Source organism: Carassius carassius, chromosome 10, assembly GCF_963082965.1.
Source record: "Carassius carassius chromosome 10, fCarCar2.1, whole genome shotgun sequence".
In the NCBI taxonomy this organism is placed as follows: domain Eukaryota; kingdom Metazoa; phylum Chordata; class Actinopteri; order Cypriniformes; family Cyprinidae; genus Carassius; species Carassius carassius.
In genome coordinates, this window is record NC_081764.1 from 4,882,477 (window position 1) to 4,902,388 (window position 19,912).

A 19,912-nucleotide genomic window follows, 5' to 3' on the forward strand; every position below is an offset into this window, starting at 1 on the left:
TCATGAAATTATTCATGTTTTAGTGGACAATATAAGGTCAGAATCATGCAACTGACTTAAATGTTGAGGTAGATTATTACTTAAACTAAGTTTGGGGTCAGTAATATTTTTTATTGAAAGTCTCATGATCACAAACAGTAGATTTATTTGTTCAGAAATACAGTAAAAACAGTAATATTGTGAAATACCATTGAAAAAAATCAATTTAAAAAAACTTTTTTTTGAATATTTAAAAATGACATTTATTCCTGTGATGCAAAGCTGAATTTTCAGCATCATAACTCCAGTCTTCAGTGTCACATGATCCTTCAGAAATCATAAAAAATAATAATAAATAAATACTAATAATTATAGTGAATTGCTGCTCAAGAAACATTTCTGATTATTATCAATGTTGACGATAGTCTAGCTGCTTAATATTTTTATGGAAACTGAGATACATTTTTTAGGATAAAAAAATAAAATCTTGCTGACCCAAATCTTTAAATGGTTATGTATATGTATTAACTTTTCAGGTAAGTTCTTACTGTGCTGAAGCCTGATTTTGATTCATGTACGAGAACCACAAGAAACTCAGTCAAAATATTTTAATAACAATAATAATAGAGATTATGATGCTTTGAAGTACATAAATAAAAAATATATATTAGGCAAATAATGAAAAGAAACATCTAATGTGCAAATAAAAATCCAGAGAGGTGTTAATTTGGCAGAACTTTAATGTAGGTGTAAGGTTGAAATGCAGAGAAGGACAACGTAAATGAATGTCAAAAAGACAAACAAGCAATAAACAACGTGAATGAAATGTTCTGAGCCTGATAAATAAACATAGTTATGTGTTTAGTGTTTCTCTCACATCTCGATATTCAATACTCAAATGTTTTATAGACTCTCAGGAGAGGAAAATGAATAAAACCAGAGCCTCATAATAGTGCACTCTGTAAAATAAAGCACGATATGAATTGTATCGGTGCAGTCTGTCATCGTACAAATCTGTTTGAATGCATTCACACCTCAAAAATAAGACAACAGTGAGAAATCTACAACAAACCTTGTCATTTTGTCCCCTAATACAACACTCATTTTAAGAAACCACTTCTAGTGTAAAGATATCTTAAAATCCCGAGCCAGTATTTCTGTAATATCTCAAATACAGCACATGTTTCTTGAGTGAAGAGACCTATTCCATATAGGAATCCCTTGCTGTCAGGAGACTGTAAACCGTCATGCCATTAAAGAGTGAAGCTATGTACAGTAAAAGCCTTACAGTTGCAGCAGCACTCAAACCTTCATGCCCACCTCAGTCCTGAAAAGGGGAACAAATTTTGTACTCAAAGCCTAAGTGCTGATCTAGGACGTCCCGTGGGCACTACGGATATTGTACGTGGGAAGCACCTGCACTGAAATGCTTGATGCACGGAATCAAAATTGTGAACGAATGAATTTGTAATATATAAGCTACCACATGTTCTCTCCAAAATACATGACAGATCGTTACAGACACGTTCCCCTGCGTGCAAAGGGTTTCTAGTGTCTCGGACCAAGCGGAGGATTCCTTGTGATGGAAGTTTGAAAATATATGACTACTTATACAGGCAATGGAGTGCCGAACACACAAACACTGATCTACAACAAGCCTTTTTCATGTCTGGACAGTCCAGAGATGAGGAGAAATGAGGCAAAATCTCAAACTTGCCTAGATGAGTGTGTTGACAGTAAGCCTGGCAGAGATTTATAATCTTTTTTGAGCAGCTGCATTTATGTTTTCGGTTTCCTCTCGTGTGTGTGTTTATATATTAACCTATTTTAGACACAAAGACATCATACTGTAACATACTGAAGAGTCCTTCCAGGTCCTTTAGTAACAGGTATCTTGGTGAGGTTTATGCCTTGTATAGTGTGTATGGGTTTCGGAGAGCATTAATTGGCAGCCCACGCCTCTAGATCTTTCATGTCATCCTCATCCTCTTCTCCTTTCTTCTTTGCTGCAATTAATAAAGACATTCAAGAATTGCATTTCATACAAGGCCATTATAATCACATTTGCAGGAGTCTGAAATAGTATGTTTCCAAACACTCTCTCTCTCTGTGTGTGTGTGTGTGTGTGTGTGTGTGTGTGTGCGTGTGTTTAGTACCTGGTCTGGCAGGTAAGGATGTAGAGGGCACGTTTGGCAGTGGTACATTGTCTGTGATCTTCAGTAGGTTCTTATCCAACTCTTCCTGCTCCAGCTCCTCAAGTTCAGCTAACAGCTCATCCTGAAACAACACAACATCTGTTTATACCCAATATTAACATGCATCTCAAATGTGACCACTTGTGATTGGATTTTAGAGTATGTACATCAGTTAATACATTACCACTCAAAGGTTTGGGATGAATAATAATGCTATATAATACTAATCTATAATAATATTTTTATTTGCAAAGGATGCATTAAATTGATCAAAAGTGACAATAAAGAAATTTATAGGGTTGTGAAAGCTTTTTATTTCAAATAAATGTTCTTCTGAACTTTCTTTTAAAGAATCCTAAAAAAAAATGGACCATGGTGTTCACAAAAATGTTAATCAGCACAACTGTTTTGAACATTGATAATAATAAGACATTCTTCTTGAGCAGCAAATCAGCATATAAGAATGATTTCTGAAGGATCATGTGACACAGAATAATTGAAAATTCAGCTTTGACATCATAGAAATAATTCTTAAAATACATCTTAAAATACCAGAAATGTTAACAATATTTCACAATATTATTGTAAAAAATCTTACCAACCCCAATCATTTGATGTTGTATGAGCATCTATAACACAAATGCAAGTGATGTTTTGCCTTCCTGAGCACCTCACAAATGCACCTGACCCATTTATTCAGTGCTGTCCAGCTGTTATGGTCACCGGAGGCAGATGTTAACAACGGGTGCACAACACCTTTGTGAAAGCACATGGTAATCTCCCAAAAACTCAGCAGATGTGGCTTCATCATGACTGCGGAGTTTGCTTCTTTAAATCTTACCTCATCAAATTCCTCCCCAAACACAACAGGCTTTGAGATTGCGTCTGAAATTTCTTGAGACAGCTCCTGCTGTTCTGTAATGTCCTGCATAAGTTCGTCCACTTTGTCAATGTCCCTGAAAGTACACAGCAGGATACAGAACCATAACTTTATGATACCCTGCAAATATATTAACCTGTAATTTAGATATATTCCATGTCAAAAGTACCATAGAGAATCCTAATCGCCTGCACCAGTAAACTAAACTTGTTTATGATCTCATAAACCCAAAACCTTGCTGCAGTGAGGCTGACAGAGACAAAAAGGGAAGAAAACACTGATAATAGAAGAGAAGCTCCTCACATGTTGTCATGGGCAGCTTTCATGGCCTTGGCAGCGAAGCCCATATTCTTGATGACCTCGGTGTTGGTGTGAGCGTTCTCTAGCGCCTCCCGTTGGAACTCGATGGTAGAAAGGGTGCCATCAATCTGAGCTAACTGCTTCTCATAGCGCTTCTTACGCTTTAGTGCCTGTAATGCAGCTATTATGAACAGAAAGAAAGCTGAGTGTGATTAAAGTGCAAAATAAAAGAATTCTGGAACACTCTAGAAAAGTATTGCATAACATTAAGTGTGGATTTGTTTAAAAGAGTTAAAGAGAACACAATGTGATCATGGGTCAGTTGATTTAAGATTAAGATTTAAGATTTAGCTCAGTAAGCATCATGCACTCTCAATCTTCTGCTGTTACCCAGTAATGCAGTACTGTCAAGGTGTTTTGATAAGAAAGTGTTTCATGGAAAATAAATACAGTGAAGGATAGATGGAAAGCCCACAGCGTAAGAATCTCAAAACTAAATTTCAATTATGAGGTCTCTGATCCACAACAGATTTGATTATGGTTTTGTTTTAAATAAAGTAAAGTCTACTACTGGAAATATTTCTGAGAAAAGCAGTGATGTAGAGTTAGGGACTCTTAAATGTATGGAATTACATTTGTTTCAATAATAATGAACGAAACTTTATAAAACTGAACGTAACTTTTTCAGAAACTATCAAAAATATGCCATTACAAAAGAAGAAAAAAAACAATGAAAACTAAAAAAAGAACTTGACACAAAGCTCTCGTGGGGGCGGGCTTAACAGTGATCTACTCTGATTGGATAGTGAGCTTTTAATGGACAGGTGCTCTCTGACCGGGAAGTACAGACGCCACCCAGTGGCGCACATATTGGAAAGCTCTCGTGATTGTGATTTGTATTACTAAATATGTAAATAATATTTGACCTTCGATCGTATCAGTCTGTAAAGATGAGCTCTTGTCCTTCAAGGCAGCCTTAAGTAAGATTGTGTTACTGAATGACAATAATAACCCGCAACAAACTGTAGCACACTGTAACATGAAAAACTTGTATCGATGTTATTGGTTACTACAGTAACACAAGCTTATTCAAGCTGCCTTGAAGGACAAGCGGAAGAGGAAGATGATGCCGCTCCGTGTCTCTGTCTCCTGAAAGCTGAGCTCATCTTTACTGAGACGCCCGAAGGCCAAATATTATTTATATATCTAGTAACACAAGGCACGACGTATTGCATACAAATCCCTGCAAGAGCTTTTTTTCTCTTTCTATTTTTATTAATGCAGAGAACAAAAACATACAAAGGTATAAACATAAATCACATAATATCCACCACAAAAAACAAAACAAAAAAAAACAAAGAATAAAAAGAGGGCCAAAATCTAAACAAAAGATACCAGAGACCAGATTTATTCACCGAGAGAGCTTTCCAATATGTGCGCCACTGGGTGGCGTCTGTACTTCCCGGTCAGAGAGCACCTGTCCATCAAAAGCTCACTATCCAATCAGAGTAGATCACTGTTAAGCCCGCCCCCACGAGAGCTTTGTGTCAAAACACCAAACGAAAAACTGCGAAATGTAAGCGAAATCTGTGGCAATGAATTTAGAATCCATGATTAACGAAAACGAATCTTTGAAAAACATTAACAAAGAATGAAGCATATTTGAAGAGCATGTTAAATTTGTGCGACTGAGTTCATTTTTTCATTTTCATATTGTTTTTTTTCTTTTGTAATGGCATATTTTTGATAGTTTCTGAAAAAGTTACGTTCAGTTTTATAAAGTTTCGTTCATTATTATTGAAACAAATGTAATTCCATATAAATGAGGCACACTCACCAAACTTTATCAGGTAAGTAAGCTGCGTAAAAAAACAAAAAAAACTAAAAGGAGAATGCCTATTGATGCATTATTGACAAGTACATCAGTACAGACTTGCTTTTCTTGTACAGTGTAGATCCTACAAAGCTTGTCACGAATATAAAGTCAGTAAAGCCCATTTTAGAACCATTATCTGTAATGTACAGTGTCTGTAATGTAACTTTTTTCTCATAACTAATAAAAAGTATTATTTTTATGTTTATATTAGCAGAATTATTATCTTTAATTGAAAGCAAATCCATCAAAAATATTTTTTAAACTAAAATAAACTGAACAAAAATTTTAGTTTGAAACACAATATTTTTTTCCAAGGTTTGAGAAGATTGTAGTTATTTTATGTACAGGATTTAGTTCAGTGACAACAGTCAAATACACAACAAAAAAGTACAGAGCATTATTTAACAGTTCAGAGAATTTTTTTATGTTTAAAATCACTGTTGTTAATACATGAGGGTTTTTAAGTTATTCTTGACTTAAGAATGTACAATTTTACTAAAATTACTGAAAGAGAAAGGGCATTAAAAAAAGTAAATTTATCACATCACATAGACTATGGATACATCTACTAAAGGCTGCATTTGTCATATATTGTTATTTCCTTTATTTTGTTCCCTGATTCAGTCAACAACAGGTTTTTCATCACCATGGATACCACGGAAGGTCAAAGGTGAACTGATGGAGAGCTACAACACGTATCAGTTTATTCCAAACATTCTAAAAGATTGTAACAAGGTCCAGAGCAACTTTTCGTTCTAAAACCCGATATCATTTAATATTTCGTGTTTGAATGTCTTCTCTTACCCAGCTTGTGTTTAGTAAAAGTCTTACTCTTGTTAATTATATTACTTAAGTTACAATATTCTTTCTTTAAATAATTCCTATGTATAATAGGGAACATAAATAAATAAAGATAAACTAACGAGAAGCTGTAACAAGCACAGTGCCAGGGAAGTCAGCTCACCTCTTTTGTTCTTCGTGCCGTTTCTCTTGGCCGTCACAAGCTCCTGGTCGATCTTCTTCTCCAGGAATTCTTGCTTCTTGGTCAACATTTCTTCAGTTTCTCGCAGTCGCTGAATCGCCTCTTGGGGGTTTGGAGATTTACCTCCTTTTCCACTGCTACCAAACAACTTCCCAAACAAAGACATCTCGGCCTCGGGACGATAGAGAATAGTTCTACTGGATTGATTTGTGAATTATTAGTCTAGACCGGTCACCTCGGTGTGGCTTCTATCTGTCACTGTCCCAACAGGCTTGTTGTTGTTTCCTCCTCTTCCTCCTCTCTAACCCAGGCCGCGTGACATCAACAATTCACAGGAACGTGACTCACGTCATGACGCATCGAACGTCGCCACTCCGTAGTGACTTTTATATGTTTTATTGTAAAAATATAATACAATACAAAAGAGACTAATAATGAAGAACAGAGAATATAGAACACATGGGGGAATATGAGGAGAGAGAAAGAAATAGAGGAAAAATATTAAAATGTACGTAAAAACCGTTCTATAACACGAGATGTATTTTTGAAGTGATGATAATAATAAATGAAGATCAGAAGCAAATATTTTGCAGCTGGGGTTAAATGTAAGGTATCTAACTTTGTGTATTTGCTATTTACCCATCATACGAATAAAGTTTAAGACTCCGTGGTGATTACAAATAGGTGCTGGTATATTGTAAGAAAAATATTATATTATATAATTATTAATAGTACCAGGGGGTTCCATATACATACATTAATTTGGACTAATTTAAAAAAAAAATGTATAGTTGATTTAAAACAATAATCTATTGAATATAAATGTTAAATAGCAATTGTAGCAAGTATTATCAAAGACTATAAAGGGACTTTGGTATCATTATTATTATTACTACTAGTAGTAGTATGGGTAGGTCATACGTGTAAATCTTATCTTTTCGAATTGCAAACGAATTGCAAATAAACCATCCGTCATTTCGGGCATTTCTACAAGATAAAAGAACCTTCCAATATAATAAAGACATATAATGTATTTATGTAAATATATAATCATAATTTATTTATGTAGAAATATCAGACAATGAATAACATTGTTTGAAATCAATACATGAAAATATAATCCTTATTATATAATCTAAAAAATGTAACCTTACATATATAATAGGTTCTTAACAACTCTGTTATAGAGAAATAATGATTTTTCCCCAAATCATGTTTAAATGCCACAAAAACACAAATCCGCATTTGTGTAATTAAACTTGCATATTAAAATACAAATATTCCTGCACAAAAACAAAATTATGGTAATGTACGTTTTGTATCATTAAACTGCAGTGATTGGTTCAATTTCAGGAGACAGTATAATGAGTGGCATGTTTGCCAGCCAATCAGACTATACGCTAGCCTATGACGTATTTCCGGCGAACGAACAGGCCTCGCTCACGTCCTTGATCACCGCGGACCACAGCTTCTGACGGACGCAAGACACTCTTTTGCGAGAAAAAATGGTGGCTTACTGGAGACAAGCAGGACTGAGGTACCAGAATGACAATTAATAGCTTAAAAAGTTGTGTAATTTGTATTTTAAGTGCTGAACTCTTTGTAATCTGTGCGCTATGTATGTGCAGTACGGTTTGGCCTAGCTCTTTAGATCTATGAATTTGTAATAGCGTCAAGTTGAATTTGACAGTGGAGCAAATTTGAGTTCGTCAGTAACGTAATATTTCTCTTTTCATTAAAGTTACATCAGGTACTCTGCTATCTGCGCCAGGGTCGTGCGGGCAGCACTGAAGCCACAGCTGAAAACTGAGGCGATTAAAAACGCAGAATCCAGTGTGAAGGTCACTAAAGTGAAGACTGTATAATGTGAGTAAACATTTCAGCTGTTTATCAGAACTGTGCTACACTACATGATCCCTTAACCTATTTTTTCCCTAGATCTATGTTGTTAAATTGATTGTCTTTTCTGCTTCTTTTGTAGGATCTGTAATTACACCCTTCAATCCCCACTTCTCCACATACACTCTCTGTCGGATTTACACCAATACCTGCAGTTATGATTGAATGAAAATAGCTGTATTCTTTGATAATAAATTATGAAGAGTCTCAAACTAAAACCGCCTTCCCTTGGTGTATTCTTAATCCAAAGAGTTTTCTGTTTAGCAGGAGTTGGATTATGGTGTACTGTTAATCTATCAGGTCAGTTTTACATCTAAGTAGTATCGGTAGTGTCTGGTTTTACAGACTAATCAAAGGAGAAACTAAAACTTATTACCAGTTTGCAGTCCAATAGTTCTTAAAAAATTAAGTAGATGTTGCATATAGTGTGATCCCAGCGTACGATGTGGGCAAATTTGGATTTTCCATATTTACAGTGGTTTTTGTATATAATTAGTATTTCTCAGGCTCTGCAAGGAAGGAGATGTACATCAGGTTTAACTACATTTAGAGATGTTAACTATTATTTTACATGAACTAAACAGCACGATTTTCAGAGATTTATTTTATTTAGATATATACAGCAAATTAATAGGTAAGTCTGTGTTGCTAACTGATATCCAAAACATTTTATTTGAATACATTTCGCAAGAAAACTTATGGGTGAATGACAATGAAATGGTAAACGCATGAAATTTTTTAGCATTATAAAAACTAAAGTACAATGCAGAGACATCACATATATTCTGAAACAGTTGCAGTTTATACTGATAAAATCATTTTGTATCATGCTTTTAAAGGATAAGCGAAATAATAAAAAACTAAAATGTAGCATTTTTTTAAAATACTGACAACAAATAATGACAAGAATTTAAGCCTCTATATCGCACTATAACACCACACAAAAGAAAAACGTTTTGACAATCTGTTTTTCCATATATATTTTTCTCAAGATATCGAGATTTTCATTGTTACAGAACATACAGAAATTGTTGTATTCTCCAGTGATGTTACTCACGTCAGTATAGATTTATTTTTTTCATATCTTTATACAAAAATAAGCTCTGCAACAAACTACGCACTACTGTTCAAAAGACTGGGGTCAGTGAGATTCTTCCTTTAAAATAATTAATACTTTTACTTGATGAGGATGCATTAAATTGATCAAATGTAACATTTTGTAATGTTACAAAAGATTTCTTTGAATCCTATTAATCAAAGAATCCTGAAAAACTTTCTTTAACATTGACATTAATAACAAAATGATTTTCTAAACTTTCAGCTTTCCATCACAGGAATAAATTACATTTCATTATTTAGACGTAGACGGTAATGTTTTCTCTTGGTTCTAAATAAATGCGACTTATATATGTTTTTTTCCTTGTCATGACGTATTTTTGGACTGATGCGACTTATACTTAGGTGCGACTTATAGTCCGAAAAACACTATATATATATATATATATATATATATATATATATATATATATATATAATATTTTTTTTTTATATAATATTCACAATATTACTGCTTTACTGTATTTTGATTAAATAAATGCAGCCTTGGTGCGACTTTCAAAAACATATCAACCCCAAACTTTTGAAAATATATAGCAAAGATAAGAAAATTATATATTAAATGTGTGTAATTCATAATCCTGGAGGACAGAAATATTTCACAGTTTGCAATGAACAGTGGTTCCAAACAGTGTTTCAACACTTAAGGCACATTGTCATTGAATTACAAAAATACAAAAAAAAGTTTTTTATTTAAAAAGTACACCTTTCAAGCCAAGCATTACGCAATGTAATTCATATATAAATTTTAACTGCATCTTAAGTGTCTAAATACTTTTTGGGGTCACTGAATGACTCTTTACACAATCAGATCCACTCTTGTCATATTCACTAAAGCCCATGCGTCATTCACTAACAGACGTTTCAGTGACCGCCTCAGTCTTAATCTCCACTCGAGTGCTCTGTGCTGTTGATGACAGACCCTCTTCTTCTGTCACTTCATCTTCTGCATCGTCATCCATATCAGCGGTGGCATCCTGATACTGCTGGTACTCTGAAACCAAATCATTCATGTTGCTCTCGGCCTCGGAGAACTCCAGCTCATCCATGCCCTCCCCCGTGTACCAATGCAGGAAGGCCTTGCGTCGAAACATGAGTGCGAACTGCTCTCCTATGCGCTTGAATATCTCCTGGATGGCGGTGTTGTTTCCGATGAAGGTGGAGGACATTTTGAGGCCTCGTGGTGGGATGTCGCAAACGGCTACTTTGACATTGTGAGGGATCCAGTCTACGAAGTAATTGCTGTTCTTCTGTTGAATGGAGAGCATCTGCTCATCAACCTCTTTAGTGGACATGCGACCACGGAAGATGCCCGCGACTGTCAGATAGCGACCTCGACGTGGGTCGCATGCGGTCATCATATTTCGGGCGTCGAACATCTGCTGGGTGAGCTCGGGCACTGTTACGGCACGGTATTGTAAGTTACCGCGTGCAGTGAGAGGAGCGAATCCAGTCATGAAGAAATGGAGACGTGGGAAGGGCACCATATTGACCGCCAGCTTCCGAAGGTCAGCATTCAGTTGACCTGGGAAGCGAAGGGAGGTCGTGATCCCACTCATGGTGAGGGATACAAGGTGGTTGAGATCTCCATAAGTTGGCGTTTTGAGCTTAAGAGTGCGAAAGCAGATATCATACAGCGCTTCGTTATCAATACAAAACGTCTCGTCTGTATTCTCAATCAGTTGGTGGATTGATAGGGTCGCGTTATACGGCTCGACTACTGTATCGGAGACCTTCGGCGAGGGCATTATGCTGAAACTATTCATGATGCGGTCAGGATACTCTTCTCGGATCTTATTGATAATCAGGGTGCCCATTCCCGAACCAGTGCCACCGCCCAGAGAGTGGACGAACTGGAAGCCCTGCATGCAGTCGCAGCTCTCGGCTTCATTACGAACGCGATCCAAAACCTGCTCCACGAGTTCTGCGCCCTCAGTATAGTGACCTTTGGCCCAGTTATTGCCAGCTCCAGAATTGCCTTTACATTTACAAAGAGAAAACAACATCAGGAAAGATGTTATAGAATATGAGTGGCATTGTGCATCAACTTTTCTATCAGCCTTTCAGATTTCAGAGTTTGGGTTAATAAGGCCCTCTTCACACTAAGGATGTAACTATAACTGTAGCTATATCATTGTAATTCTATGACAATAATAGTCCACAAAACAACTACATTGTCAATCCACATGTTACTTAAAATGTTTGTTGGCTCACCGTGTATAAAGTTATCCGGTCTGAAGAGCTGTCCTATGTGACTGCCCCTCACGCTGTCCATAGTGCCCGGCTCCAGGTCCACTAACAATGCTCTTGGAACATATTTGCCCTCTGAGAGACAATGAAACATCTCAGTCACTGAGAATTTTGTTTTAAGAAGTTACTGTGTTCCTCGCCTTCAAGACACATTTACCAGATAAAGAAACCTTCAATTGAGTACTTTGCTCGTAATATATAATTAACAAAGATAACATGAATTCTGAACAGATATAGTTGAATTAAATAAAAAATGCTAAAAAAAAAGTGTATATATATATATATATAAACATTTACCCAAAATTCAACCCAATATATAATACAGTCTTATACATGTAATATAAAATAGATATTTATTTATGTGCTAAAAAAGAATGAATGCAGAGGGAACTGCAGTGGTTTGTGAGCTGATGAAAAGCTAATAATACAAATAAAGTAAATACAAATAAAATAAATAAATGGGGTTGCATAATTTAAATAAATAACTGTATAGTCTGGAATGCCTTTCAAATTTCAGGGCATACTTTGAGTAGTTATTTGTATCCCCTTTGATATCTAAGGGATTTGGCTGAAAAAAATTTGGGGAATCCCTACAAAAATTGTAATAGCCCCTGTATGGATTAGAAACAGAAAACATGATTGTAATGTGTAGTTCTGTATACCATGTGCTTCATTGAAGTAGACATTGACCCTCTCCAGCTGAAGGTCCATGTCGCCCTCATACGCTCCTGCTCTGTTAATACCATGTTCATCACTGATCACCTCCCAGAACTGCAAATACATCAAGACATTTTTAGCTTGAATATTATTGACCATATTTTCTCCACACTACTGCATTGTTGTCTGCTCAGACTGATTTCTTCAGCACTGAATGAATGACCAAAACTGTCATTTTCAACACATAGAACCAGAAGAGGCCTATAATAACTGACTTATCTGTTAAGTTTAAGTGTCTTGCAATTGTTCTTCCGGATGCCATTCAGTTTTGACCACAATTCTACTGCATCTGTCACTCAGAAATGAACAGGACGTTAAGCTCATCTCCATGATAAAGAAGGCGCACCCCGACTGAGGAGGCTCTGTGCCCCTTATCTTACAGTAGACCACTCTAGGGTGGACACCCTTGACCGCACGTATCATAACTTGAAATATTTATTCAGTTTAAAAACACATGTCACACTACAAATATAGTAGTAAAGAAGTTTTTGCTATTGCTTTTAACTGAAAAAGCACATTACTGCAACGTTTAGCTACTAATAGAATGCTTTTCAAAGTTACACTTAACTATAGTTTATGTTAAAAAATAAAAGAAATGAATGGCATAAACAACTTAATAAATTAACTACTAACAAATACTCATAATAAAGAAACTCACGCTCATTTGTCTATTAAGCCTGCATCAGATTCTACAGTTTGAATCAAGCTGAGCTTAAGATGATAATGTAGCTGCTAATCATAAAAATACACATAAAAACACAATATTTGGAGCCAACGCACCTTTGAGCCGATCTGATTCCCACACTGTCCAATCTGTAGATGAACAATCTCACGCATAATGATAGATTTGGTACGTTGAAAGACCAGGAATAGCCTTGACCATGAGTCTGAGGTGCCCACTGTGTGTGCAATGGCACTGATGACATCACCAAGAGGGAGTCACCCATATGTCACATAACGTACAAGTCAGTGTGACACTGATAATACCAAGTTAGTAGAACAGACTACTGCATTTCATTGAAAAACAACAATTGTGTTGTAGAGTCAAAGTTTAGCACACTATGAATGACCAAAGTGATGATGTTTGTGAAGAATTTAATGGTTTAAATTTTTAAACACTTTTAAAAAAAGAAAAAAGTCCTATCATCATGAGCTTGGATCAGTCAGCGTCTCTCTGGAATGCATGATAAGACTCTCACAGGCCCTATCTGTCGCAATGCAGTGACACAGACCTTCAGAAAGACAGACAGACCACATACTCATTGTCTAAGTGTTTCCTGTAATGAGAGTGTGTCCTGTAAGCGTTAAGAGTGTTTATAGCCTATATGCTGAAGTTGGCAGTTCTTCCTAGTCTGGAATTTCAGTTTGGAGGCCCAGCATTCCTAGCTAACAAAAACATGTTTTTGCTAACTTTCCCATTAAGTTAAAAACGCTATTTCTGAATGCACCAGTTTTATATATATATATATATATATATATATATATATATATATATATATATATATATATATATATATATATATATTTAAAAAAAAAAGAAATAGCGTTCCATGGAAGATGTATAAATAATGCTTCGGTGAAAATTTTATTGAAGACCAGATAATGTTTCAACGAAAGTCTGTTAATAACTTTTGAGAGAACCTTTCTAGAAAGTTGTGTTAGCTGGGTTTCTGCAGATATATATTTTACCTACAGATGTCACTGTTGTGCTCCAAGTAGTTTTCACAAGAACGGTTTGTTATTTAAAAATGGACTAAATCATTAATCTTCCTGTCATTTAATAAGGTGATTCTTGACTATCAAGATCCCAAACAACCATGAATAATTTAAGTTAAGATAAACCACAAGTACTGAGTTATTCAAAAGACCAGAAGTGTAGGGAATGTTTGAAGTGGCGGCACTCTTGTTGATAATGTCAATGCATGAGGCATGCTGTAGCACAGATTAAGAACAGAAGGCATGCTATTGTGTGGGTTATTCAACCTTCCAAGAAACAGGGGAGTGCTCGTATATTTAGCAAAGTGCTGCGCTTTTTGTATAAACTGTGTCAGATCTGTAGTTACAATGAGGGCTTTCATGATTTCAGGTCATTTTATTAGGGAAAATTAAACAGAAAGAGCAACAAGAGAGGGAATGAGAAAAAGCAAAAGAAGATAATATGCGACATCTTTAAACCTCTTTGATTCATATCATGACACTAGAAAATGTTCAGAAAATTTTTACTTTTTACCCTGTCATACCCACATGTACCCTATACGTGATATAATTAATGCATAAGATTTGTATTTTTTTTTTTTCTCACATAAGGGGTAAATTTCTTTTTTTAATGCAAGGAGATGTAAGGTCAAATCCTGACCTATATTTGATTATAATAATTGAAAAAGTAAAACAAACAAACAAAAACTATAGAAATCTTAATGTGAGCATGTGCACTCAAGTCTGAATGAACATGATCCTACTGGTACACTGCAATATAGCTACAAATAATGTACAGCTGTCAAGTCTGTCATGAATTTATATGTTGATGTACAATAACGCCACCTACAGGATATTATTATTGGCAACTGTTATATTTTGTGCACCTTGTACCACAAAAAGCTGGAATGGCTAATAAGTCTCAGTGTGTGAGCTTTAGGTACAAATAAATAAATAAATAAAGCCTACAAACACGTATACAATAATAAAACACTTACACTGTAAAACCATATAAAATAAAATAGATTTGAAGATAAAACAGAATAAAATAAAAATGTACATCGTATAATAAAACTATAATTAGATAAAAAGAATACTTGGTTAACAAAACTAAAATTGTGCTACTAAAATTGTGCTACTTTTTCCATATAACGTCACTGAGTGACCTTTTTTTATTCAATGAACAACAACATTATACAACACACTGTGAATAACGACCAAGATAAAATTACCGCCAGAGGGAATGATGGAAATAAACACATAATTTCACTCAGTAAGTTTGTTTTCTATGAGTACATTTATTTATTAATAGAAATATGCGTCCTTGTATATATGGAATGTTATTAAAATTATGACAAGATAAACTAAATTAAATTGTTTTTACATCTGTCTTAAGATAATTTGTGGAAGCCACAAATATTTGAACAACGTCACGGAGTGAGTGACCTCCCCCTGCTGCTCGTGAAAATTTAACGCGTGCAAAAGTTACGGCGCAGAGCTGATCTCAGGTCAGTCCGCGAGAGCGCGCGGAGCAAGAATAACAAACAGTGAACAGTACGCTATGCGTGTCAGGTCAAAGTTCACTCTTGTCCACTCGTGAATATCATAAAAACTGAGGGAAACCCCGATTAGGCTAAGTGACAGCTTTAGAGAGCCTGAGCGATAAGGCTGTAAGGGATAGCGAGCCTTCTCTCCACCTGACCTGGATAACCATCATCAACATCATCATCATCATGGGGTTCTTATCCTACTAGACTTTTCCACTCCAATGCTAAACATCTCAAGGATCGCTCCCAGCTCTGGCAATGGGGATGTGTCACAGCTTCAGATCGAGGTTATCACATTCGGCATACTCATACAGCGGCGGACGGACCGGAGCGAGTCCCGGGGTCGATGTGGAGTCCGGTCATTCGGACAGCTGTGACCCGCAACTCAGAGAGCGGCTGCGGGTGGAGGAGCGCGAGCGGGTCAAAGAGGAGATCAAACGGAGTCGAATCATTGACAATAACCTGAAAGCGGAGAAGAGAGAGTACAAGAAAACGCACAGGCTGCTGTTGTTGGGTAAGAGCTGCGTTTCTAGGATGGTGCCGTTGCTTTATCTGCTGTCAAAGTAAACGAGAACAGCCACAAGTCGAAGCATCCGATGGAAAGTTTGCGACTGGCCCTTTAAAACACGTTGTCATTATAACCATCGTTTCCACCTAAATACTGTGGTAAATTTGTTTTTTTAATCATTAGAAGTGATAATGACGTGGTTTTAATGAGTCTAAAATAAAATTAGCATAAACAAGTTTGAAATGCATTAAAGTTGCTAAAAACGGCAGGTTTGGCCTGTATCACTTCAGAAGTCTTGACCTTCTCGACTGTATATACAATGAAAGTCATATGACAATGTAGTATCTGTTAAATACATACAAAAAAGGGTAAAAACGTAATTTACCATACTTAAATATTAATCTTTACTCGGGTACTATTGAAATTGAATACTTTTTACTTAATTACATTAAGTAATCCATTGATTATTAAATTATACTTTTTACTAGTTCTTCATTTACTCCTAATAAAAAAATACATATTTTAGAGGTTATTATGACTAAAAAGACCATTTGGGGGTTTTGTGTTAAATGCAACCATATTTATATATAAGAATTACAATAACATAAAATGCATTTACAGTAATAAAATTAACAATGGAAGCCAAGCTAGGCATAGCATATGTAATTCCCTAATTGCTTTATGAATAGTTACTCGTTTTCCCGCTCCTTCTGTGCTCATGTATTTTTTTTTTTTTGAAGGGGTGAAGAAAATAACAAGATTTATTTCATGGGAAAATACATCCCAGTGTGCCTTTGCTTTTTCTTTCCTTAATCTTCCCTATTTAGTACTTGTTCTAATCTAAACAATGTCTGAAAGTTTGTATTGCGAGCACTTCCTGTGTTTATTTGCCTCTATGATTAATCACTTGTTGTATTCCTCAGATATAAGTCATTTTGGATAAAAGCTTTCGCTAAATGGATAAATGTTAATGTAGATAGTATGCCATTTTCAGTGGATTTTGAGATTAGAATGCATTAGATCCATGCATTAGAAAAGGAGTTGATTGTGTTGTCTGTCGTTATTTTGGTGGAACTATGGTCATCCTGTTTTTGGTCGGACACCGAAAACACATTAATTGATGCCTATTCTGAAAATGCCCCCTAAAATGTCTATAGTGTAAAAAGAGTGTTTAAAGTAATTTTGAGTTTCATACGGACTGGGCTTTTTAACTCAGATTAAACCTGCTTTCTGTGATTGTCATAACAATGAAAACATCTGGTCAAGATCTAATCTGGAAAACCTGTCCTATTTGTTTTTTTGTTTTGTTTTTTTCTGTTGTTGTTTGTTAGTTTTTTTTTTTGTCATTAATACTGTAACTCACCCTCATGTTGTTCCAAACTCGTAAGACCTCCGTTCATCTTCAGGACACAGTTTAAGATATTTTAGATTTAGTCCGAGAGCTCTCAGTCCCTCCATTGAAGCTGTGTGTACGGTATACTGTCCATGTTCAGAAAGGTAAGAAAAACATCATCAAAGTAGTCCATGTGACATCAGAGGGTCAGTTAGAATTTTTTTGAAGCATCGAAAATACATTTTGGTCCAAAAATAGCAAAAACTATGACTTTATTCAGCATTGTCTTCTCCTCCGTGTCTGTTGTGAGAGAGTTCAAAACAAAGCAGTTTGTGATATCCGGTTCGCGATCGAATCATTCGATGTAACCGGATCTTTTTGAATCAGTTCACCAAATCGAACTGAATCGTTTTAAATGGTTCACGTCTCCAATACGCATTCCTCCACAAATGACTTAAACTGTTAACTTTTTTAATGTGGCTGACACTCGTTCTGAGTTAAAACAAACCAATATCCCGGAGTAATTCATGTACTCAAAAAGTACACTGACTGAACTGCTGTGAAGAGAGAACTGACACAATCACAAACAATCACAATCCAATCAATATGATGCCTTTAAGTCCATAGTATGTGAGCCCTTCACAATCTTGTGGGATAGTTTTAGTATTTTTTGTGACTGGGTGTGATTATATAAACTTTATTACAGGCTCTAGACCCAACAACAAGACCAACAACATAACAGAAGGAATAGATACATAAACACATAAAAACATACTTTGATTCATGAGAGTCTTAAGGCACCCATACCAATGTTTCCACAAATATGATTGATATCTAACCGAGCTGCACCTAGGGCTTGTGAGCATCATTATAATACAGTTTTGAGACTCATCAAGTCGGGACATGAACTTAAACATTAGGTTCCTCGAGAGAGCCTGTAAAGTGCTTAGCCCTGAGTCACAAAAGAGCTTACTTGCACTACTACTCCTGGGCTTGTCTAGCAGTATCCTCAGGCAGTCACATATATAGATTATATGCTACCTGAAGTTTGCGCATGGTCTCCTTTTTGTAGTTGACCCACAATGGGGCTGCATACATAGGGGTGCAGTATGCACGAATCAATCTCACTTTCACATCATCAGAACAGTGATGGAATTTCCAGACTAACATGTTTGCTTGAACATACAACATTCTTCTCTGCCTATACATATCTGCATCATCTTCCAACCTGTCAGTGATGATGTGCCCAAGATATTTCGTACAGTAAGATACACAGAGGGATTGCCCTGACAGGTAAAACATTGGAAAATGCAGCTTCTGATCCTCCTTGGTCCTACATATCAATACAACACTCTTTTTTGCATTGTATTTTACATCAAACTCAACCCCATACTCAGAGCATATATCTAACAGCTGCTGGAACCCAACAGTGCTGGGGGACATAATAGCCAAATCATCTGCATACATCAGATGGTTTAACAGAGTGTTCCCTATCAGACAACATGTCTTACACTTCCCCAACTGTTTCGACAGACTGTCCATGTATAGGTTGAACAGGGCTGGAGACAGAAGTCCCCCCTGCATATTATACAAGTAATAATTAAAAAAATCTAACAATATGAATTATAAAATAAATGTCTCTTTTACTTACTTTTTGTTGAAGTGAAGCTTCCACAGCTTAGCAGAGCGGCACACACCCATATGTGACCAAAAACTAAAAATAAAGAGATGTTTGTTTGGAAACCAGTTGCAATTTGAAAATTCAATTTGTATTTAAATTTAAGAATGAAATAATTTACCTGTTGAGAGTTTGTCCAGAAAATCAGTAATGAAATGCTTTGACAGTTACAGATTTGAAAAACAAAAGGGAGGGAACAAAGAACCCTAAACTCTAACGCAAATAACCATTTCAGCATAAAAGGGTTCTTCAGAATGCTATGGTTCTAAATGAAACCATTACTATATGTAAAGAACTTTTAAAGAAGCATTCTTTTTTTTTAAGTGTAATGTATAAATGCCCATCGGTCTGGAATACATACAGTTTCTCTGTTAAATGGTTCTACGAATCCTAAGAAATTTCTAAAACAAATGCCTTATTTTTTCTCTCTCAAACTTATAGCATTTTTGGACTTCCTCATTTGGCTTTTCTTGGAGGTGTAAACACCGTTAGAGCAGTCATAGTTTGATAAAGTAGTATTACACAAGGCCTCATATGCTGCTACCTTTATGAGAGCTCTTCTTCTTTTTATTAACAAGTTACACAAGAAAAGGAGGGCAGCCGACACCACAAACGAAGAAACTATTAAGCTCTGTGACCAAAATACTCTAGTCATGCGGGTGCTCGGTTCAAAACAGATGACACACACATACAAAGCTGATTGTTACAACCTTAAAATGAAGGAAAACGATCTCTGTGTGTTTTATGAGGCTCAGTCCAGTAGTGTTTGTGTGTGTTCGTCTAAAAAGTAAATATGAAGTGTGTCCTTTAAGCTTTTGGGCTTTAATAACAATTTGTCATTTTAATGCAGAATCAACCTCAGTGAAAATGTTTGTAGCTTAACTTTGTCTCTTTTGATGTGGCCACTTTTGTTGAGGCTGGATCTCACTGCTCACAGCTGCAAGCTCACAAGTGTAA

General features: G+C 35.8%; 4 protein-coding genes across 4 annotated transcripts in view; 2 read left to right on the top strand and 2 right to left on the bottom strand.

The window, feature by feature from the left end:
- Positions 1–701: 701 nt before the first annotated feature.
- Positions 702–6,557, bottom strand: LOC132151578 (charged multivesicular body protein 4b-like). The gene is made up of 5 exons (XM_059559786.1): positions 6,195–6,557; positions 3,358–3,535; positions 3,016–3,130; positions 2,136–2,256; positions 702–1,985 (listed from the first exon to the last, which is right to left on the bottom strand). The coding sequence occupies exons 1-5, from the start codon at positions 6,376–6,378 to the stop codon at positions 1,921–1,923; spliced, it is 663 nt and encodes a 220-aa protein (XP_059415769.1). The 5' UTR covers positions 6,379–6,557; the 3' UTR covers positions 702–1,920.
- A 1,034-nt stretch (positions 6,558–7,591) lies between these two features.
- On the top strand, positions 7,592–8,329 carry atp5f1e (ATP synthase F1 subunit epsilon). Its single transcript, XM_059559351.1, has 3 exons — positions 7,592–7,749; positions 7,954–8,078; positions 8,194–8,329. The coding sequence occupies exons 1-2, from the start codon at positions 7,718–7,720 to the stop codon at positions 8,075–8,077; spliced, it is 156 nt and encodes a 51-aa protein (XP_059415334.1). The 5' UTR covers positions 7,592–7,717; the 3' UTR covers position 8,078; positions 8,194–8,329.
- A 1,333-nt stretch (positions 8,330–9,662) lies between these two features.
- tubb1 (tubulin, beta 1 class VI) lies at positions 9,663–13,228 on the bottom strand. Its single transcript, XM_059559787.1, has 4 exons — positions 12,975–13,228; positions 12,140–12,248; positions 11,442–11,552; positions 9,663–11,205 (listed from the first exon to the last, which is right to left on the bottom strand). The coding sequence occupies exons 1-4, from the start codon at positions 13,029–13,031 to the stop codon at positions 10,073–10,075; spliced, it is 1,410 nt and encodes a 469-aa protein (XP_059415770.1). The 5' UTR covers positions 13,032–13,228; the 3' UTR covers positions 9,663–10,072.
- Positions 13,229–15,478: 2,250 nt separating this feature from the next.
- The window catches only part of gnas (GNAS complex locus), a 40,454-nt gene continuing 36,020 nt past the window's right edge, over positions 15,479–19,912 (top strand). Inside the window, exon 1 of the mRNA XM_059559788.1 lies at positions 15,479–15,950. Coding sequence (XP_059415771.1) covers positions 15,695–15,950 — 256 coding nt within the window. The 5' untranslated portion in view covers positions 15,479–15,694. The remainder of the gene's footprint in view (positions 15,951–19,912) is intronic.

Excerpts from the sequence above, each read along its gene's own strand:
- LOC132151578 (XM_059559786.1), bottom strand. The coding sequence starts at position 6,378 with ATGTCTTTGTTTGGGAAGTTGTTTGGTAGCAGTGGAAAAGGAGGTAAA. Across the intron at positions 3,536-6,194 it reads CGGCACGAAGAACAAAAGAG|CTGCATTACAGGCACTAAAG; the intron begins GTGAGCTGACTT and ends TGTTCATAATAG. Across the intron at positions 1,986-2,135 it reads ATCCTTACCTGCCAGACCAG|CAAAGAAGAAAGGAGAAGAG; the intron begins GTACTAAACACA and ends TATTAATTGCAG.
- atp5f1e (XM_059559351.1), top strand. The coding sequence starts at position 7,718 with ATGGTGGCTTACTGGAGACAAGCAGGACTGAG. Across the intron at positions 7,750-7,953 it reads TGGAGACAAGCAGGACTGAG|TTACATCAGGTACTCTGCTA; the intron begins GTACCAGAATGA and ends TTTTCATTAAAG.
- tubb1 (XM_059559787.1), bottom strand. The coding sequence starts at position 13,031 with ATGCGTGAGATTGTTCATCTACAGATTGGACAGTGTGGGAATCAGATC. Across the intron at positions 12,249-12,974 it reads GGAATCAGATCGGCTCAAAG|TTCTGGGAGGTGATCAGTGA; the intron begins GTGCGTTGGCTC and ends ATGTATTTGCAG. Across the intron at positions 11,553-12,139 it reads CTACTTCAATGAAGCACATG|AGGGCAAATATGTTCCAAGA; the intron begins GTATACAGAACT and ends ATTGTCTCTCAG.